The 19,745-nt window shown below is 44.3% G+C and overlaps 1 protein-coding gene across 1 annotated transcript in view; it reads right to left on the bottom strand.

Annotated features, from left to right (window-relative positions):
- Positions 1 to 18,990, bottom strand: part of LOC310873920 (transcriptional regulator ATRX-like) — a 55,444-nt gene extending 36,454 nt beyond the window's left edge. Inside the window, 18 exon segments of the mRNA XM_083786517.1 lie at positions 1,276 to 1,453; positions 2,779 to 2,925; positions 3,215 to 3,324; positions 4,396 to 4,528; positions 5,828 to 6,019; positions 8,231 to 8,339; positions 8,779 to 8,926; positions 9,954 to 10,118; positions 11,845 to 11,999; positions 12,217 to 12,280; positions 12,425 to 15,324; positions 15,541 to 15,608; positions 15,753 to 15,868; positions 15,991 to 16,071; positions 16,294 to 16,412; positions 16,499 to 16,554; positions 16,738 to 16,796; positions 18,951 to 18,990. Of these exon segments, the coding sequence (XP_083642643.1) occupies positions 1,276 to 1,453; positions 2,779 to 2,925; positions 3,215 to 3,324; positions 4,396 to 4,528; positions 5,828 to 6,019; positions 8,231 to 8,339; positions 8,779 to 8,926; positions 9,954 to 10,118; positions 11,845 to 11,999; positions 12,217 to 12,280; positions 12,425 to 15,324; positions 15,541 to 15,608; positions 15,753 to 15,868; positions 15,991 to 16,071; positions 16,294 to 16,412; positions 16,499 to 16,554; positions 16,738 to 16,785 (4,789 nt within the window). The 5' untranslated portion in view covers positions 16,786 to 16,796; positions 18,951 to 18,990.
- Between the last annotated feature and the right edge of the window lie 755 nt (positions 18,991 to 19,745).

Below are 19,745 nucleotides of genomic sequence, written 5' to 3'. Positions count from 1 at the left end.
GAGAGGTGCAGGGATCATTTGCGACGTTCATAGATGGGATGTAACGATGGCTTGCGAGATGGTCAAGTTAAATCGATGACAAAAAATGTCAAAGGATTATTTTATTTCCCTTTTTTATTTTCTCAAGGATCAACAAAGGGATCAATTTCCTGATATTATTAAAGTAAGCATTATTACACGAGAGGGTGTGGTTTAACGTGATTATTGCCACGACAGTGATGCGGGTCAGGAACGAGACGAAGTAGAGTTCCGCAAGCATCACTGAGGTGGCAATAATCACGTTGCAGTTACCCTTAAAACTAAGAAAATCGCTGAAGAAATATGTAGACAGATGTGTGACAGATGTAGTCACTATGACCACAAATGTTCTAGCCTAGGAAAACAGAGCAGCTGAATTATTTGTTTTGATTAGGTGGTGAATGGTGCTGATCCATGGCTAGAAGGCCGTTTCAACCAATCAGATCGCATCCTCGAAACGACCTGTGGTATAATTGTCCTTCAATCTTTGTTTTATTATAATCGATTAAATCTATTAGTCACTAACTGTTGCACCCCACGAACAACAGTGTAAAGCCCTAACCACACCAAAGGGTCACCATGCAACTCTTTGGGTCCAAACAGAGCAAGGAGTCAACGCTAAAACCGTCTTGACCCTTTGGTGTGGTTTGGGTCATTGAATTCCATGCGTTGACAAGACATAGACAAGACATATCACCGCGCAGGGACAACGCTAAAAACCGTCTCGACCCTTTGGTGTGGTTAAGGCTTAACCCATTTAGGCCGGACGTCAAAATTATATATATATATATATATATTTTTTTAATGTCTTTTTTTTCTGAAAAACCTCATGTTTCTACATCAGTGGTTCTCAATATTTCATGTCAAGGACCCCCTAAAATGTATGAAATTGGCCGCTGACCCCCATCTGAAAATGTGTTGTTTCAGGGACCACCTCCCAGAAGCAAAGATTTGAGTTAAAAAACGTTCGCTCTGAAAGAGTATATATTCAAAGCTTTGTACCACATGTTCAGGATTTTTCAAAAATAGCAGATCTGCTATTTTTCAATAGCTAAATTATAACATAATGTATGTAACCACCAAAAGGGTTTCCCGCCCCAAAATGCGTTAAGTCCACACTAAATATCCATAGTGTATAAATGGACACAAGGGGTCAGGACAGATTGAATCAGCTCAGAATACATTTTGGACTCCCGACTGTGATCCGTCTCAACTGCTTGCTTGCGTGCATGCGTGCGTGCGTGTGAGTGACAGTACCTGGATCTACCAGAGTCTTCTGGAAGGTCTCCTTCAGCTTCTTGCTCTTGATGTTCCTGCCCTGGGTGAGGTTGCGGTACATCTCGTAGCCGATGATCATGATGCCTCCGTCCTCCTGCCAACGCTGGAGGACGTACGCCCTCTCCTGGGGTCTCTTCACCGTGGCCAGCTCTGTCACCTGGGTCAGACAAACACACGGCAAAACGTCAACACATCCCGCCAGCTATGCAGCCCATGTGACCGGATTTTTAAACCCATTTAGGCCTGACGTCGAAAAGTCTTCTGAAAGAGTATATATTCAAAGATTTGTGCCGCATTTTCACGATTTAAAAAAGAATAGACCTACGAGCTCGCTATGAGCTTGTAGATCTGCTATTTTTACAATAGCTAAAGTATAACATAATGCTTACGGTAGTTAAAACACCAAAAGGGGTTCCCGACCAAAATGGGTTTTAAACCACTTTTCAACCTGCCATTATTTTGCATGTCATTATAGGCCAAAATCATCCTAAACTATTGGGATTGGCCATCGACCACCAAATATTTGGCATAGGTTCACCATTAAGTGAACCGATGGACATGTGCACCAATTGTTCTTCCCATACACATATACGTAGACGCCCCTTTCCTGCTCTGAGGCGCGTGTCACAATTGAAGGCACAATTCCCCCCCCCCCCCCACGAGATTCATTGCCTTCAATGTCAAGCAAACATCAGTGCCGGAAAAGATGCACTGCGATTGGCCAGTAGTCACTTGAGTGACAGCGAGAGACATGGAGGAGACTCGCATGAGTTGTTGCTTCGAGTTCACTCTATTATGTTTTAGTGTTAGTGTTAGTGTTAGTAATCCCCCCCCTGGCTCTGATGTTGTATTAATAACTTTGTCGTTTGTGTTTGTTTGTCTTGTCTTGTATTGTAATGTCATGACTGTTCTAAAGATGTGTTAACCCATTTTGTGGCGGGAACCCCTTTTGGTGTTTTAAACATTATGTTATAATTTAGCTATTGAAAAATAGCAGATCTACAGGCTCATAGCGCGCCACCGAGTGGCGCACTACGAGCCTGTAGGTCTGCTATTTTTGAAAGATCGTTAAAATGTGGCGCAAATCATTGAATATATATTTCCGAGCGAACATTTTTAACTAAAATATTTGCTTCTGGGGAGGTCCCTGGAACTACATATTCTGGGGGTCCTTGACATGAAAAGGGTTGAGCACCACTGACATAGAAACATAGGTTTTTCAGAAAAGAAAATGATTTAGAAGGCTTTCTTTTTTAATCGACCTCAGTCCAAAATGGGTAAAAAAATAAAATAAAATAAAAAGCCTTCGGCACTGCACTTCCGCTTGACTTCCTGCCTTCATTGGGATACACGTCTCGCCAATGAACTGAATCTATTTTTTTTTTAAATAATATGGTTCTTCCATTATGTGCCCCATAACAAAAATGCAAAACATATGCCGCCTACCACTAGGTAAAGGCAGATAGGCTCAAGAACACACACCTCTAGGCTCTCTTCATCCTTCATGCCATGCTGCCACTTTTCAAACTCGTTGACCCAGTTGAGGACGGTGTTGAGCGGCGCCACCACCAGCGCCGTGCTGAAGTTCAGCTTCTCGCACAGCAGCAGAGTATGGAGGAACGTCACCACCTACAGGCCCAAAGACAGAACTGCAGGTCAATCATGGGAGAAGAGAATTATGACGAAGACTTGTTTTGCTAGTTACGGTTTGGCTCAAAACAGAAAGCTTTTTTGGGGGGGGTTTTTAGGCAGTTTATTAGTTTAGACAGGACAGTCATTAGGATTCCATTTAATCAGGCTTTCACATATATATATATATATATTGGCATCAGGTGGCCCCACTCCCAATACACGTGTACATGCAGGCTTTTCCCCAAGCCGCATGCAACCCTGATGGGATTGAGGGACGGTGCGTTACCTGCAGTGTTTTCCCCAGGCCCATACAGTGGGCCAGGATGCACCCAGAGCCCGCTGACTTCGCCGTCTTCTTCACAGACTCACAGCAGCAGTCCCACATGAACTGCACCCCTGGAACGAACGCAACAAACAAGACAGGCCTGTTTTATTACAACAATTGTTTTACATCCAACCGGTACCATATCCATCAAGTGCATTCAACTCGGGGTCTCGGGGTCTAAAATGGTCGTAATATCAGTTCACCTATAGGATGACATGGGGACCCATTGCAGTTAACCTTAACCAAGGACTGCGACAAACGTAAATGTTTCTTCCTTGGATGGGTTAGTCTAGCACCAGCAGTTCCTAAACACTTTTGGCCATGCACCCCCCGTTACCTCCAGACCCCCACATGGAAATATAAATTGCATAAGCTATATAGACATATATTTCCTATATATATATATATATATGCACATATGAGCCTGAATATGGAATATATGTGCAGCATAGGCTATATTCTGCATATATTGGCATAATATGTTAATATAAAACCATAGCACCACCATTAATCTTTTCATGTCACGCACCCCCTAGAAGGCGCTCGCACACCACAGTTTGGGAATCACTGGCCTAGACCATGACATGACAACTTGACAGAGGGGGGACCATACCTGGTCTAGACCATCACATGACAACGTGACACATAGGGGGGACCATACCTGGTCTAGACCATCACATGACAACGTGACACATAGGGGGGACCATACCTGGTCTAGACCATCACATGACAACGTGACACATAGGGGGGACCATACCTGGTCTAGACCATCACATGACAACGTGACACATAGGGGGGACCATACCTGGTCTAGACCATCACATGACAACGTGACACAGAGGGGGGACCATACCTGGTCTAGACCATCACATGACAACGTGACACAGAGGGGGGACCATACCTGGTCTAGACCATCACATGACAACGTGACACATAGGGGGGACCATACCTGGTCTAGACCATCACATGACAACGTGACACAGAGGGGGGACCATACCTGGTCTAGACCATCACATGACAACGTGACACAGAGGGGGGACCATACCTGGTCTAGACCATCACATGACAACGTGACACATAGGGGGGACCATACCTGGTCTAGACCATCACATGACAACGTGACACAGAGGGGGGGACCATACCGTCGACCTGATGAGGTTTGAGCTTCGTGACGAGGTTCTTGTGCACGTCCACCAGCGGCTCCTTCGTCTCCTCGTCTTCATCCAAGACCAGCTTGGTGGTGACGGGACAGGTCTCTGTAGAGACCACTACAACCTGAGGGGGAGGGGGAGGGGGGACACAACTTCGTTAATTTCATGCATTAAAATACACTCGACTCGGGCACGGTGGCACAGTTGGTAGTGCTGTCGCCTCACAGCTAGAGGGTTCGATTCCCGCTCGGGACGCTGTGGGTGCTGGCGGCGTGTTTCCTCCTCCGCGGCATCAGTGCCCATACTCGAAGGCGGGGGTTGGCGAAAGGGCCTTTCTGTGTGGAGTTTGCATGTTCTCCCCGTGTCCCCTAGGGTAGGTACCCTCACAAAAAACATGCAGTAATCCTGGTCACTAAACTGCCTCCCCCTGGCCAGCAGGGGCGCCTGATGGAGGGGAAAGGAACTGGTTGGAATAACGTGTTCCTTCCACGCGCTACGTCCAACCAGGGAAGCTCCCCCCTGTCAGGTGTAAAGGAGCAACTTGGACACTCAGGCATGAAGGAAGCATGAGTTCAAGTCCGTTGCTCTCCCCTTGTCCCCCATATATGGGGACTAGGTCGGTGGAGCCCTGGATCACATTAGATTGACACAGGGGTGAAAAATGGGTTACAACAGGGGTAGGCAACCTTAGGCACGGGTGCCAACATTGGCACAGGGGAGGGTGATCACTGGCACACTGGCATAAGGGTGAGAGAAAGAAAGTTTTTCTTTTAAAATTAAATATTCCAAAAAAGTGTAGTCAGTTAAATTAAGTCCATTCACATCTACAAATGACATGATAATTTACATCCTGCACATAATTGTACATTCATTCAAACTTCTAACTCATGACTGGGGAGGGATTAGGTGGGTTATTACTCTGAGTTTAATGATCATTACATCCTGAAAATATTCCTAAGCCTGTTATATGTATCCTATATGAACAGTCATAATTATATATGGCACACTGACTATCACACAAATGAAAACATGGCACTTCATGTGAAAAGGGTTGCAGACCCCTGGGTTACAAAATCGTGGGATAAAAAATATATAATTTAAAATACACTCTACTCCATGAAATGCTTTACCCGTATTTTAATCAAATATTCTACGCTGCCGAGATTGTTTTTTCGTTTTTCGAGCTCGTAGCGCGCCACCGAGTGGTGCGCTACGAGCTTGTAGGTCTGCTGTTTTTGAAAAATCGAAGAACGACTGACATAGAAACATAGCTTTTTCAGAAAAACTGTCAGGATGTAGAAGACATTCATAGAATCTGATCTCAGGTCAGAATGGGTGCAATTGATGCTCGACACGTCATCATATATTGAAGTGTGGTCAATGAATGTGGTGAGAATATTGTGTCGGGTTTTTTCTTTCTGACCTCCTTTCTGAGTTTCTTCCTCAGCTCCTCTCTCTCTGCGATGCGTGCCCTCCTGTCCTCCTCTTCCTTCAGAGCGTCCCTGGTTTCCGAGCGAAGCTTCTCGTCCCTCAGGATCTTGCGGAGCTTCTTGCGCCCCTTGGGGGTGTTTCCGTCCTCGTCTTTTCCCTCGCCGTCGACGTCTTCCTCTCCGCTCTGTGAAAGACGCCCGATAACCACATTAGGCACTGTGGCGTCCCCATTTCGGGACACATTTTCCAATTTATCTTCAGAAATATAGCTAGAATAGCCTGATCTACAAGCTTCACAGCGTGGTGCTCACGTGATGCATTGTGACATTGTAGATCAGCTATTTCCGTTATCCGTCGGAACGACAAAAAGGACAGTATATAAGGCATAAGTCAGGTAGATCACAAAGGCTGTGCAGGTAGAACACAGCATGGCATGGTCCTAAAAATATATTTAATTTAAATAGGACTTGACACTTGAATTAAGGTGACTTGTCAGCTCAAACCCACAATGCAATACTTTGTTTTCAAGATCGTTGTGCACAAACGTCGGTAAGCATTACAAAGTTACAAACGAAAAAAACACCCTACCAATTCCATTTTCCCCTCCATTTCCCCATTCCATGTGTGTTTGTCTTATGTCTTGCTGTACTGTATGTAAACGCCCGCGACGCTATTCCATCAGCCCCCAAAGGTAAATTTGTAAACACATTTCAGCAACGGAATAATATATTTTTGGTGGGTAGTTGAGCTGGTCATTTTGAAAGTGCCTCTCAAGTCAAAAAGGTGTGTGCAACCCTGGCATAAGTGGTTAAGTCCAGTTATCTGATGTTGAACCCTGATTAAATCACAACCCACCCACCCAAACAACACCTACGTTTGGTTGCCTGGCAACGCCAAGATTGATTTATGATGCCCAGTCTTACTCAACACTATCCGGGGGTATGGTGGAATATTATTAATACTCGACGATCCTTCCACCGCAGTGGTATAAAAATGTAAGGCGAGTGTGGAGAAGATGGGCTCCTGACTGCAGTTTGACCCATTCTGGGCGGGAACCCCTTTTGGTGTTTTAAGAATTACGTTACACTTTAGCTATTGAAAAAACAGCAGATCTACAAGCTCAGAGCTCGTAGATCTGCTATTTTTTTAAGAATCGTGAAAATGCAGCGCAAATCTTTGAATGTATATTCTTTCAGAGCCAACGTTTTTTTAACTCAAATCTTTGCTTCTGGGAGGTTCCCTGGAACTACATATTTTCAGATGGGGGGGGGGGGGGGGGGGTCAGCGGCCAAATACATATAATTCTGGGGGTCCTTGACATGAAAAAGGTTGAGAACGACTGACATAAAAACATAGGTCTTTCAGAAAAACCGTCAGGATTTAGAAGACATTTGTAGATTTGCCCTCAGGTCTAAACGGGTAAAATACTTGACTGCCAGACTGCTAACTAATTCAAAAAGACGGGATCACATCAACCCCCATTTTAGCCACCCTTCACTGGTTACCTGTTAGTTATAGAATTGATTTTAAGATTTTACTTTTTACTTTTAAAGCTGTAAATGGTCAGGCTCTCCGACATACTGGCTCCCTATAAGCCTAGACACGTTCACTCAGGTCCTCAGACAAAGCCCTCCTTGAGACCCCCACAGCCCATCTGATCACAAAAGGGTGTCAGGGCATTTGCAATCCGGGCTCCCAAACTATGGAACGCCCTACCTATTAATTTAAGACTTGCAAATTCTGTGTCATGTTTTAAATCCCTTCTAAAAAAACCCACCTTTACGTTAAGGCTTTCTCTTAATTACCTTTCGCATACCTTGTTCTATTTTTGTGTGTATGCTTTCATGCTGCCTGCCTAAATATGTCCCAAACCGCCCCCTAAGGTCTTCCACTGCTGGCCTGCTCGCTTTGCCTTAAAAAACGGCAACTAAAAGATATGGGGAAGCAGCTTTTTGCTTCTACAGGCCGTCGGCATGGAACAAGCTCCCACTGTACCTTCGTCAGGCAGCCTCTGTAGACATTTTTAAAGCTCAGCTCAAGATCCACCTCTACAACATTGCTTTTAATTGATATTTTTTTTGTTTTGTTATTCATGTCCTCACTGTATTGCATTACTGCTTGTTTTTTAATGTCGTTGCCTTGCTTTTCTTTTATTCTCCATTGTTCTGTAAAGCACTTTGAGCTGCATTTCATGTCATGAAAGGTGCTATACAAATAAAGTTTAATTATTATTATTATTATGTTGTGTGCCTGCTGTCATTCGATGATATCTTGTAGCTGTTGTTGTTGTTGTTGTTTTTTTACCCCGTTATGTAAAGCACTTTGTGACTACCGTATGTCTTGAAATGTGCAATAAAATAAAGTAAAATAAAGTAAAATAAAATCAAATTCATACCTTTGCGTCTGAAGACGAATCCTGAACCTTGATCCGACGTCGCTTCTTTTTCGCTTGCGCCTGCTTCTTCCTGCTGCTCCGCTTGGCCTCCTTCTTCTTCTTGGCATACCTGCACACACACACACACACACGGGACGGAGGACATAACCGTGATTAACTATTGAATTGCTTTTTAAACAAAAAAGTATGGCCAGGACATAATTTTTGAATTTCAAAATAAATTTAAAAAGAGTGGAAATAGTTTAGCTTGTAGATTTGCTATTTCAGCTATTTTTTACCGAATATTCGAACAGATTTAAATTGATGTATACATTATTGCAAAATGATTGCCATTATCTCAAATAATTGCAAACAGGCGATTATGTAATAGCTGTAACATGCCTAATGGACATCGTAGAACCTATATATATATATATATATACACATACATACACACACACAGGTATATATTATATATATATATATATATATATATATATATATATATATATAAAAGAAAAGGAACATCAGCATCCATTGGGTGACACACTCTCTCCCTGTAGCCTCACCTGGTTTTACGTTTCCCCTCCTTCTCCGACGAGCTCTCCGAGTCGCTGCTCGAGCCGCTCACTTGCTCGCTGACCCCTGATTCCTCGTCACTGCTGGACGAGGATTTCTCTCCCTTGAAGTCGGAGTCTGCAGAGTCATCGCTGTCAACTGCCAAACGGGAACAACGGGAAGTGAGAACCAGCCGACCGTCGTTGGTACCCCTAGAGTACACGGTGTAATCCTTCGGTCTTGTGGTTGCTCGGCAATAAACGGCACCATCGGTAAGAAATAATTTGAGTAACCCTTTTGAAGTGCTAGAAGGTGCTGTGTGTAACCATACATTACCGTGTATGAATACCGGTACATGTGTTTACTGTTCAATTAGAATATGTAAAGTGTCGGGGCGCCCGCTGGCCTAGTGGTCCATATAGGGTCTGTCCTGACAGCGTGTCGCGTGTTCGAGTCCCGTTCGTGACTGAGGCGGCCTGAGGCGGCCATGAAACAAAGACAGAACAGATCATGTCCGTCCGGCATGTGTGTACGAGGCCAGAGCCGTCCTGCACTGCACGCAGGCAGTACAGTAGAGAGAACAGTGAGAGACTTGCTTGCTACCGCTGGTTTCCCTCTGGTTTGCGCACCAAACGAGCTACTAACCAGCAGTTAACTTGCAAAGTTGCCATATGCTTAAATGTTTTATAAAATCTATCGGATTATCACACGATATAGCTGAAGCGTCAGCTTTTCGTCATGTTGCACTGAGTCTCGTTAACGCAGCTGGCTGCGATGAATAAAACCTAATTATTAATCAACGTCACCAAACGATCCATGGTGATATATAACTTAAACGCTACACCGTGAAGCAACTTCACTTCAGAGGAAACTAAGGGAGGGCGCTGCAGCTGCTATTCGTGTTTACTCACCAGTCACCATTACCACTGTATGGAATCCATTAGAATAATTGGAAATGGAACATTAATAGCCTATTCTAACGTGAGTTACATACATCCTTTATTTCGATAAGTCCATTGATCTCCGTTCTCACTTTCACACTGAAACACGGCGCCGCCATTTTTTTTTCCTCTTTTTTTTTTGTCGGGTTCAGGCTTAACCATTTTTATAACTATCAATAAAGGCACCAAAGCCAAAAACTAATCTTTATGTGGGCAGACAGGCAAACAGATTAATGTATCCGTACCTTTTCGTCGAGACGTCTTCTTGTTCTTCCCTTTAGCGCTAGGTTTCTCGTCTCCTGATTCGGCCTCGCTCAATGTGAGTTTTTTGCGAAGCAGGCGGTGGCGCCGGGAGGTCTTCTTCAGCTCCAAGTCGGAGCCGGATTTTTCAGACTCCTCCTCGTCGTCGTCTGCAGCAGAAAGAGAACACGGGTGAAAACATTGCACATCCAAAACAGTTACTTTTAAAGGAAATTAAAAAGAAACCTGTGGATCACATGTAGTTATTATTTGATCACAAGCTTCATTGTCTCATTGAATGAATAATATTTATAAAACCAACAGACTTAAAGAGTAGTTACAGTTGTTTAGTCCTCACAAAAGTGGTCCAGTTATTTTGTGGGGAAATAAATGCATTATTGGCCATTTCCTCTACCCGACCATAAATCCTGAATGGGGCGTTATAGTCAGGGGTGCACACAAGCGGTGCGCCAGTGCGCATGCGTCGTCAAAATGTTTGGTGCGCGGTAGATCAAAGGCATGGAGGCACATTTGCGCACCGGCTGAGAGACAGGGATTTAGAGAATGCCGACAGGCATTCAAAAGGAACTCAAATGAGATGTTAACGTCCTGTAAGAAGAAGACTTAGAAATAAAACTAGTGTTGACTAATCATTACGTGGCTCTTATTTTGATGAGGCAGTTTCTGCACAGAAAGTCTGTTTCACTTGTAAACAAGCTACGATGGATGAGCTGTCAAAGTGCTAGTCGCTAAACCACGTTAGCGACCATGTTTACAATATGAAAACTGTCACTTAGGACAATGTAGGTTACACACGCTGGAATTAAACATGGAACCTGCAGGCAGCATTAGGTGAGTAATTCATTGTATATGTGTTGGACGTTTGTGGTTGTGCTAGAGATAAACGGACAGGTGCTGCCAGTGGGATATACTGCTGCTTAACGACGACACTGTCTGTGACTAGGTGTAGTAGTGTAGCTTTGCATCAGTTGCATCTGCCCGTGTAAAAGCAGCATAACGTTGTGGCAGGATACGAACGTCTGTACCCCCCCACCCCGGCTCCCACTGTGCGCGCCAAACTACATGGGCAGGTGCTCCTTTGAGTACTAGCCCAAAATAATAGTGTGCACCCCTGGTTATAGTGCTAATTTGCACTAACTTTAATCCCTGAGGACTAGTCTAAACTACTGCAACTAAAGGTGAGAAAGACTTCTAGCACGGAACCCTCCTTTAAAAGGACCACTTCACCACTTTTCAACCTATCTTCATATAATAGGTCCTCACTAATAATCATGAAAGATTTGCATGGTTCTTTTCTACTCAGTATGTGTCTCAAAGGACGGCTGTGGGCAGTTTATTTATTTTTATTTGATAGTATACAGTAGACTGACAGAAAATGGGGAGAGAGAGAGATGGGGCGTGACACGCAGGAAAGGTCGCCGGTAGGGCTGGGCAATTAATCAAATCTAATTCCGGGAAAAGCTGGGATCGGGACAAAAACCCAAATATTATCAGATAGGAAATCTACACTATCACAGTGCATTTCCTCAGAGCTTGTAGTCAGATCAGATATTTTCGCACAATCATAGTGATATAAGGACGTTAATTTATGTATGGAAAAGCATAAATACATGGAACAAGGTTTTGGGGCCGAGAGTGACAATATGTAATGATATAGAGGGTATGTGCGTGCATAAAGTGAGTGGCAAAGTGAGACTTTAATGTCGTTTAATGCAAATCAGACTTTTCTATTTGGATGTATAGGCTGTCAAGGCCAGAAAGTCGTTTTTTGCCACTCGGTAGGTGTTTCCGCATAAATTCTGGGTATGATGATGATGTCACGTGCATACCCTCCATTGACATTTAAACATTTATAGTTAAAAAAAAAAAAATTACCATCTTCATCGTCCTGCTCTTTATCTTTTTCATCCTTCTTCTTCTTCTTGGTTGCTTTCTTGGGAGACTCCGCATCTTCCTCATCCTCAGACGAGCTCTCCCCTCCAGAGGAATAGTTTGACTTTATTTGGGCCAGGAGCATTTTCTTGGCAATTCTTCAGGTGGTTAAGAGGAAAGAAAGGGAGATCAATGGTTGATAAACATATATATTGTTGATTCATTATCAAATCACATGATTAACAGAACAAAAAGCTTTAACAATTAAGATGATGGTTAAGGTGTGGGTGTCTTTAAGGGGGATTATAGGAGGGGGGCATGTCTGTGTTTTAAAATGAAACAGCTTTAAGTGTTTTTCTTTTCTATTGGTTTTACCTGTTTTCAGCATCTTCTTCCTCCAACGCCGGAAGGTCTTCAGCTTTACCGTCTACTTCATCCCCTACAAAAAAAAGGGTGTTAATTTTTTTTAAACAATTATGAATTGTTGAGCAAGTTACATTATGGTATAAGAGTCTTAAACTTGTGAAATTCTGACCAACTAAACTGAAGTGTAAATACTGGTGTTCCAACGGTCTGGAAATACCTGACGACTGATGAAAAGCTCCACTTCCTCCGGCTACATCCTCCTCCACAATGCGTTTGATCTTCTGCTGATCGCTGTCCTCCCCAGAGTCACCTTCAGCTTGCTTCTCCTGCTCCTCATCCTCACTGGAAGGGGATAACTCCTGCCCGCCGTCGTCTTTGCCCCTCCTCGACTTGCGCTTCTTTTCATAAGACCGTTTCAAGGGGGATATTTTGTCTTCCTCTTTGCTCTTTTTCTTCTTTCCCCGGGCAGGGTTCTTTTTCCCTTTCCCCAGTTTGCCCTTCACATCCTTCTCCACGTCGGAGTCATCTGACCCGGACCCGTCCTGCTTCTTCTGCTTGGAGACCCTCTTGGATGACCTGGTCTTCTTGCCTTTACTTTCTGAGTCCTCCATGTCGGAGTCATCTGACCCTGACCCATCCTGCTGCTTCTGCTTGGAGACCCTCTTGGATGACCTGGTCTTCTTGCCTTTACTTTCTGAGTCCTCCATGTCGGAGTCATCTGACCCTGACCCATCCTGCTGCTTCTGCTTGGAGACCCTCTTGGATGACCTGGTCTTCTTGCCTTTACTTTCTGAGTCCTCCATGTCGGAGTCATCTGACCCTGACCCATCCTGCTGCTTCTGCTTGGAGACCCTCTTGGATGACCTGGTCTTTTTGCCTTTACTTTTGGAGTCCTCCATGTCGGAGTCATCTGACCCGGACCCCTCCTGCTGCTTCTGCTTGGAGACCCTCTTGGATGACCTGGTCTTTTTGCCTTTACTTTCGGAGTCCTCCATGTCAGAGTCATCTGAACCGGACCCATCCTGCTGCTTCTGCTTGGAGACCTTCTTGGATGACCTGGTCTCCTTGCCTTTACTTTCGGAGTCCTCCATGTCGGAGTCATCTGAACCGGACTCATCCTGCTGCTTCTGCTTGGAGACCTTCTTGGATGACCTGGTCTTCTTGCCTTTACTTTCGGAGTCCTTCATGTCAGAGTCCTCTGAACCGGACCCATCCTGCTGCTTCTGCTTGGAGACCTTGGATGACCTGGTCTTCTTGCCTTTACTTTCGGAGTCCTCCATGTCAGAGTCTTCTGAACCGGACCCATCCTGCTGCTTCTGCTTGGGGGCCTTCTTTTCTTTACTTTCAGAGTCCTCCATGTCGGAGTCATCTGACCCTGACCCGTCCCGCTTCTTCTTCTTGGGGGCCTTCTTTTCTTTACTTTCCGAGTCAGAGTCAGGAGAGTCTGAATTGTGTTTGCGCTTGGATGACTTCTTCTCGTTGTCTGGGGAGGATGCCTTATTAAGCGTAAACAAGCATTTCCTAACGCTCTTGCCTCCCTGGTCGTCATCGGAGCTGCATGCTACAGTCGTCTGCAGCAGGATGTCAGGGACTTCGTCAGAGTCAGAGTCCACATCCTCCGTTCCAATCTGTGAAGAAACAGCCGTGGATCCCTTGGTCTGTTTCTCCTCCTCAGTCTTGTTGCCAGCCGATTTTGTGGAGGAGTTGGATTTGCCATGGCTCTGCTCTTGGGTGTCGGACTCGGAAGAGTCGGTCTGTTTTTCTTTTTCAACTTGCTTCCTCAGAGGAGTGGTCTTAACTCTAGCGGAGCGACGTTGTTCTCGAGACGTGTCATTGACCGCAGGCGCAGTATCATCTGCGGTGTCACCGGTACCATCCTCCTTTACCGCATCATCTTGCTCTCCTTTCCCTCGCTTGCTTTTGGATCGGGACCCACGTGTCACCACTGGACCCACAGGAGTGAGTCTGATGGTAAGGTTTTTCACCTTTGGCTGAGACTGTGGAGGTTCTTGTGACTTTCCATTGGTCTGTACATCAGCGTCTGTGCCATCATTTTGTAACAGCAGGGAGGAATCGGCAAGGCTCTCCACCATCTGAAAGAGCTCCTCAGGGACAGAGGGAGGAACGGAGACAATGTCATGATCTAGGGATGAGCCATCATCACAGCCTTCGGTTTTGGCTGGTTCGTCATCAAAATCATCTGCCTCTCCACCATCCTCGTCTTCAACTGGTTCAACAGCAGCACCTTTAGCTTTGACTGGTCCAACATCACCCTCTTCATTTTTGACAGGCTTACCTTTAATTGGTCTGGCTTTGCGGTCTTCAGTTGTGATTGGCTCACTGTCCATTTTGATCTTTGATTTGGCTGCTGTAACCTTCGCTTGGCTACATTTCACTTCAGCCTCATCCGATGAACCAACATTGTCCACATTAGGCTCTTCGGTGTCAGGCTCCTCCTCCATGCTGTCATCCATGTGGCCACCACTTTGAGGCGCAACCTCAGAGGTTTTGCTCTGAACGTGCAGTCCACCACCATTCTGCATTTCCATGACTTGAAACTCGGGGTCCAAAGCCTCTTCCAATGCATTATGAGCTTTTTTCAAATCGGCCAGCACAGACTTGAAGGCCTTTAAATTCCGATACCTGATGCTGTTGTCTCCTTGCTGCTCTGTTGTCTGCTGGATGAACTGAATGAAAGTGTTATTGAGCCCAGTTGTCGTTTCCACTAACTTTTTCATTTTCTTTACCATTTCTTTTGGTACCTGTAGCTTCTTATAGGAGAATGTCATGGTCCCTGAGCCTTCAACATGATCCTTCCCATTAACGACTGGTTTGTGCCCTTTGCTCTCCTTGTCCTTGTGTCGCTTATTGTGCTCCACCTTCTTAGCTGGCTTGTGTTCCTTATTCCAGGTCTGTTCCAGTTTTTCAATGAGGCGGTGGCATTTGGAGGTCAGGTCCCGGAGGGACTCTGGGCAGCAGACATAGCATCGCCACTTTGAGTTTTCATCATTGATGACAGACCATTCCTTCCTGCCCAGGTTGCGAAGGATGCATTTCTTACAGAAGGCATTGTTACAGAAGTCACAGCAAACGAGCTTGCCGCCTTCAGCACACCACCTGGCAATGGACATTTCAGAGCACATGTTAATTCACTTCCTATTTGAGCAATTGTTTGGAACGTTAAAAATGTTGTGAATGCGGAATTAGTCACTAGTAAAGACAAGCTACAAATATCCATGTGCCACCACATCATTGCTTTTCAACTATTCTTATCAAGAAAGGAAAGCAGAACATTTTGAGGGCACCATGTGTCAAGACTGGAGGTCAAATCACCTGCACTGCTCATCCATTCCATCAGAGTCTCTACTTATGTCATCACTTTGGTAAAATGTGTAGCAAGACTAGAGGAAGGAGAAATAAAGTGAAGAATCATCACCAGAGGGAATTGGGGTAACGTGGTTAAAACATATAATTATTGTGACATTACATTATTTGAGTTCACTCTTATTACTTCCCCCCCCCCCCATGTCATGAAGAATTTGTACCTTGCATATAAGTACTTTGAGCACAGGATGCTCATAGACAGATTTGCGCTGAAAGTGGTTAACTTGTTGTCCACAGGCAGAACAGTTTACTAGTTTCTTGTGTAAATCTGTATCATCTGCAATGAAGAAGAAACGACAAACATGAGTGCAAAGGGAGTCAACAGTGTGCAGTCATGTCCAGACAGAGTGTTAATTAATTATATAAATAGATAAAATACACATCGTTTGGAATAACAACCTGTATCTTTCTGTTTGAAATCCACTCGAAGCTTCATAGCGCCTTTGTTTTCAGTACCAGCTGATCTCATCACCAAAGTGCCTAAATGGCAAAAAAGTATAAAATCACACATGTCATCAAACATCTCATTCTGAACCAATGGCACATCTCACACCCAATCATGCGGACCAACAATTTGCGTCCTAACTTTTATCTTCAATGTTTGTGTTTACACAGACACTCAAAGATGGACATGTGAGGCCTTCAATAATAGGACTGTAATATATACAGTATACACAAACATTTATAGCAGACGCTTCATACCTTTAGAAGAACTGTTCTGGTTGGTCTCTGAAATATTGTCAGACATGTTTTCATCTTCACTCTCTTCTGAGGTGCCCATTTTGCTTGATTCAGTGTGTTTAGATACAGCAGTGGACTTCCTGAAATTGAGGAATATTGGATCTTTGGAGTTGCCTTGAAGCTGCATTAATAAACATGTGAATCCATCTATACACATCCAGCTCACCTCTTAGAACGAGAAGAGGAAGAAGGCTTCATGTTTTCTGTTGAGCTCCCAGGTTGCTTGGAGGGGGAAGCATAGGACAAGCATGAAAATGTAGTAATGCAAACATTCTCCATAGAAAACTTAAATTCAAAACATATCAAATAAAATGTGTCCGTACAAAATTGCCTTTAGTATAACAAGAGATTATTGTTAATTTCAGGAAATTACCAGAAAGTTACCACAAAATAAGCCAATCTCACCTCCTGTGCGATGTCTGCCATTTTATCTAGGATTTCAGAAGAAGCCATGCGCAATTTACCTGAGAAGAAAATGATAAATATGAGTCATATTCAAACACAGACAGACAATTGTATTCACACGGAAAGATAAAGAAGAATGTAATAAACTCCTCCTGTGACAAGTGGCAGTGATAATCTAGAGGTAGACGCAGCTAAAACTGGGTCACGTTATACTGGTGAATTGCAGCCTCCTACCAGTTCGGAAATGTAAACTTTCATGTCGTCAAACATCAAAACCACCACTACCCAGGAACTGCTATGGAAGATTTTTTTTTAAAACACATGCTCTGCATCACTGAATCTGTTGAATGAAGTGAACCCATCAAACACAGACGACACTTGTTCATCAGTGAAGAAGCCATCAGATGGTGTCGAGTTCACATCATAATCTGGGAGATTGTTTTATTTAAAAGCAGTAAGACACACGTAATGTTAGTTTGTTAAGTAATGTTAGTTCTTGGTATTTACGATATTTTAAGTACTTGATTATAAAGGTCTTATTTAGGTTAATTACAAAAAAATGATGTCAGATAGCAAATAGTGCAGCTAAATAACAGAAAATAAATAGCATTGTTAGGGAAAAGCCATTACTCCAGAGTGCAGACAGCATTGCATTTGTTTTTACGTCCAGATACGCCGTCCAGGGCAGGCATATTTGTAATCCATAACTTTATTAATTAAATTGGTCTCATGTTAATAAAGAATCTAGAAATGAAGAAATGTGTAATCAATAACATTTTATGTATGAATTACTGAATTGTACACCAGGGAACATCATTAATTTATGACTAGCAGTAAGGATGATAAGCGTAGAAAATGTTGTGTATTGACTTGTGCATAGAGTACAGAAACAAACAGGGGTACCCTATTTGATAACAAAGTCAAGGATGTGTAGGCTATCATTGATACAAAGCTTACAAAAAAACGTGTCGTCAGTGCTCAGAAAGATACAATTTCAACATTGACTAATTAACTAATTGACTAATTAACTAATTTTAAAATGAAGATTCCTCGGATCAATCAATCAATTAAGGGGTACAATATGGCGGCGGGACGGGCCACTGTTTACATTTTGCGTCATCATAATGTGCGCGTGATGATTAGATGTTTATCCATCAGCTCAGGAACGCAAACAGGAAGCGGCGATAGGGAACATACGAACTAACGGGACTGTGTCTGCCCGCCATGTAGGAAGTTATTAAGCGTTGTTATTAACTAATTGATCGCACGCGAAACATGATTCAACACATTGAGGCATGCAATAGTGATTCTTCTTTGTGGATTTATACGAAACGCTGCGTTTCCGCCATGTTTTCCCCCCCAAAAAACCAACGCCAAGATATGTCTTATTGTAGCATGCTGCCGGAGCCATACCTTTATGTTCTTGCACATATAGCTTTTTTAACATTATCGTTGTTCATATCGATCTGCAGCCTAGTGCACTGACACCATTTTACGATCATCATTGTGTTAATATCCTCCCAAGTATAACCGTTGGTTGGGCACCATCCATTATTATATCCCTCCCGCGCGCTTTGCTTTCCGACATCCTACTGATCCTAGGTTTCCCCGGCAACCCTGCAGTTCCAATGCATGACCCCCCCCCCCTCCCCTCCACACACATGCATTAAAACATGCAACAAACTGTAACAGGCCTGCCTGCTACCACCACTGGCATCAGGTCTCCCCGTAGCTGCTGCTAACTGCGCTGCTGCAGCAGTGCCACAACTAGCCCCAATACGTTCCCTCAGTCCCTACGCTCATTCTGTAGCTACAGAATTTAGGGTAGGGACTGAGGGTACGTATTGGGGCTGCTATGCCACCTACATTCATGCTAGCTGTCTGCTAGCTAAACTAGCTTAGAAGCAGCGGTGCATCATGATCTGCAAGCCGGGGGTTAAAAGGCTAGTTAGTTAGCCGAGCTTAGCTTAGCTATAGCCTGCGATGGCTAACGTTATCTCTCACTATACAACCGGCTGATGTTTCAGTTTAGTGAAAAAGCAAAAAGGTTGGGTTAAAAAAAAAACCACGCAAGTTTAATTACACGCGCGTTACCACGGATTAGTGGAATGCCTTGCAACGAACGGTCGTCGTCTTAATCAATAAGAGCTGTGCTCTTAATTATGAAACGATCGAGTTTTATTTACTCTTGATGTTAAGAAGAAAAGGATTACCGGTGGCTGCTGCTGCGCGCTGACCGACTACCGATGGATACGACCGTGACGTCACAACAAAGCGTCCACCTAATAGGACGAGAGTACCGGATGTCGCGTCTGTTCGCCTCCCTCTCGCGCGCGCGCGTCAAAAACATCAAATCCATAAGCTCTCACGCGTGCGCGTCGGGGACGCGATGTGGGCTTGCAGATCTGATGCTTTCAACGCACTTGGCGCAAACGTTCGGTTCCTTGTGACGTAAACGTCTCATCCTCGTTCAATTCCACCAGAGCATTACGTTCGTCGCGAACAAGCCCCCTCCGTCCACTGCCGCCCAGAGGGTAGCCGCTTAGCTTAGCATTAGCAGAGCATCAATGCAAAACAAGGCTCCTCCGTTCTCCCTTAATATAAAACCGAACCGGATTGATGCTTCTTTGGCTTTTTCCAACCATACCTTTTCTCCGTCGTCATTTCTTGGTTGAAAGAAGGCGCACACGGATAATAGATTGAGGGTCGGAGCCGGTTCAAAGAGCCCCTTTGAAATGTTTTAAGTGGCTGTCTTGGAACCGAGAAAGAATAGTGAACAAACTCCGGGATTTTTTTTTCTCCTAGTGGAGACAAAGCGACGAGGGGACCATCTTACCGGATGGTTTGCTGTGGAGCCGACGCGATAAAATGGCGCATCTGGTCCAATTCCTTTCGGCCAATCCCATTGGTTGTCCACGCCAGAGAGTACTGTGTTCTGATAGGTCCGTGCCGAAGTGGGTGGGTCAAAATCATAATAATAACATTAACCTTTATTTGTCCATCCATCC

This window comes from Protomyctophum parallelum (genome assembly GCF_964188405.1).
Source record: "Protomyctophum parallelum genome assembly, chromosome: 16".
NCBI classification, from domain to species: domain Eukaryota; kingdom Metazoa; phylum Chordata; class Actinopteri; order Myctophiformes; family Myctophidae; genus Protomyctophum; species Protomyctophum parallelum.
Note: the sequence above shows the minus strand (reverse complement) of the source record. Positions and strands in the feature narration are given on the sequence as shown.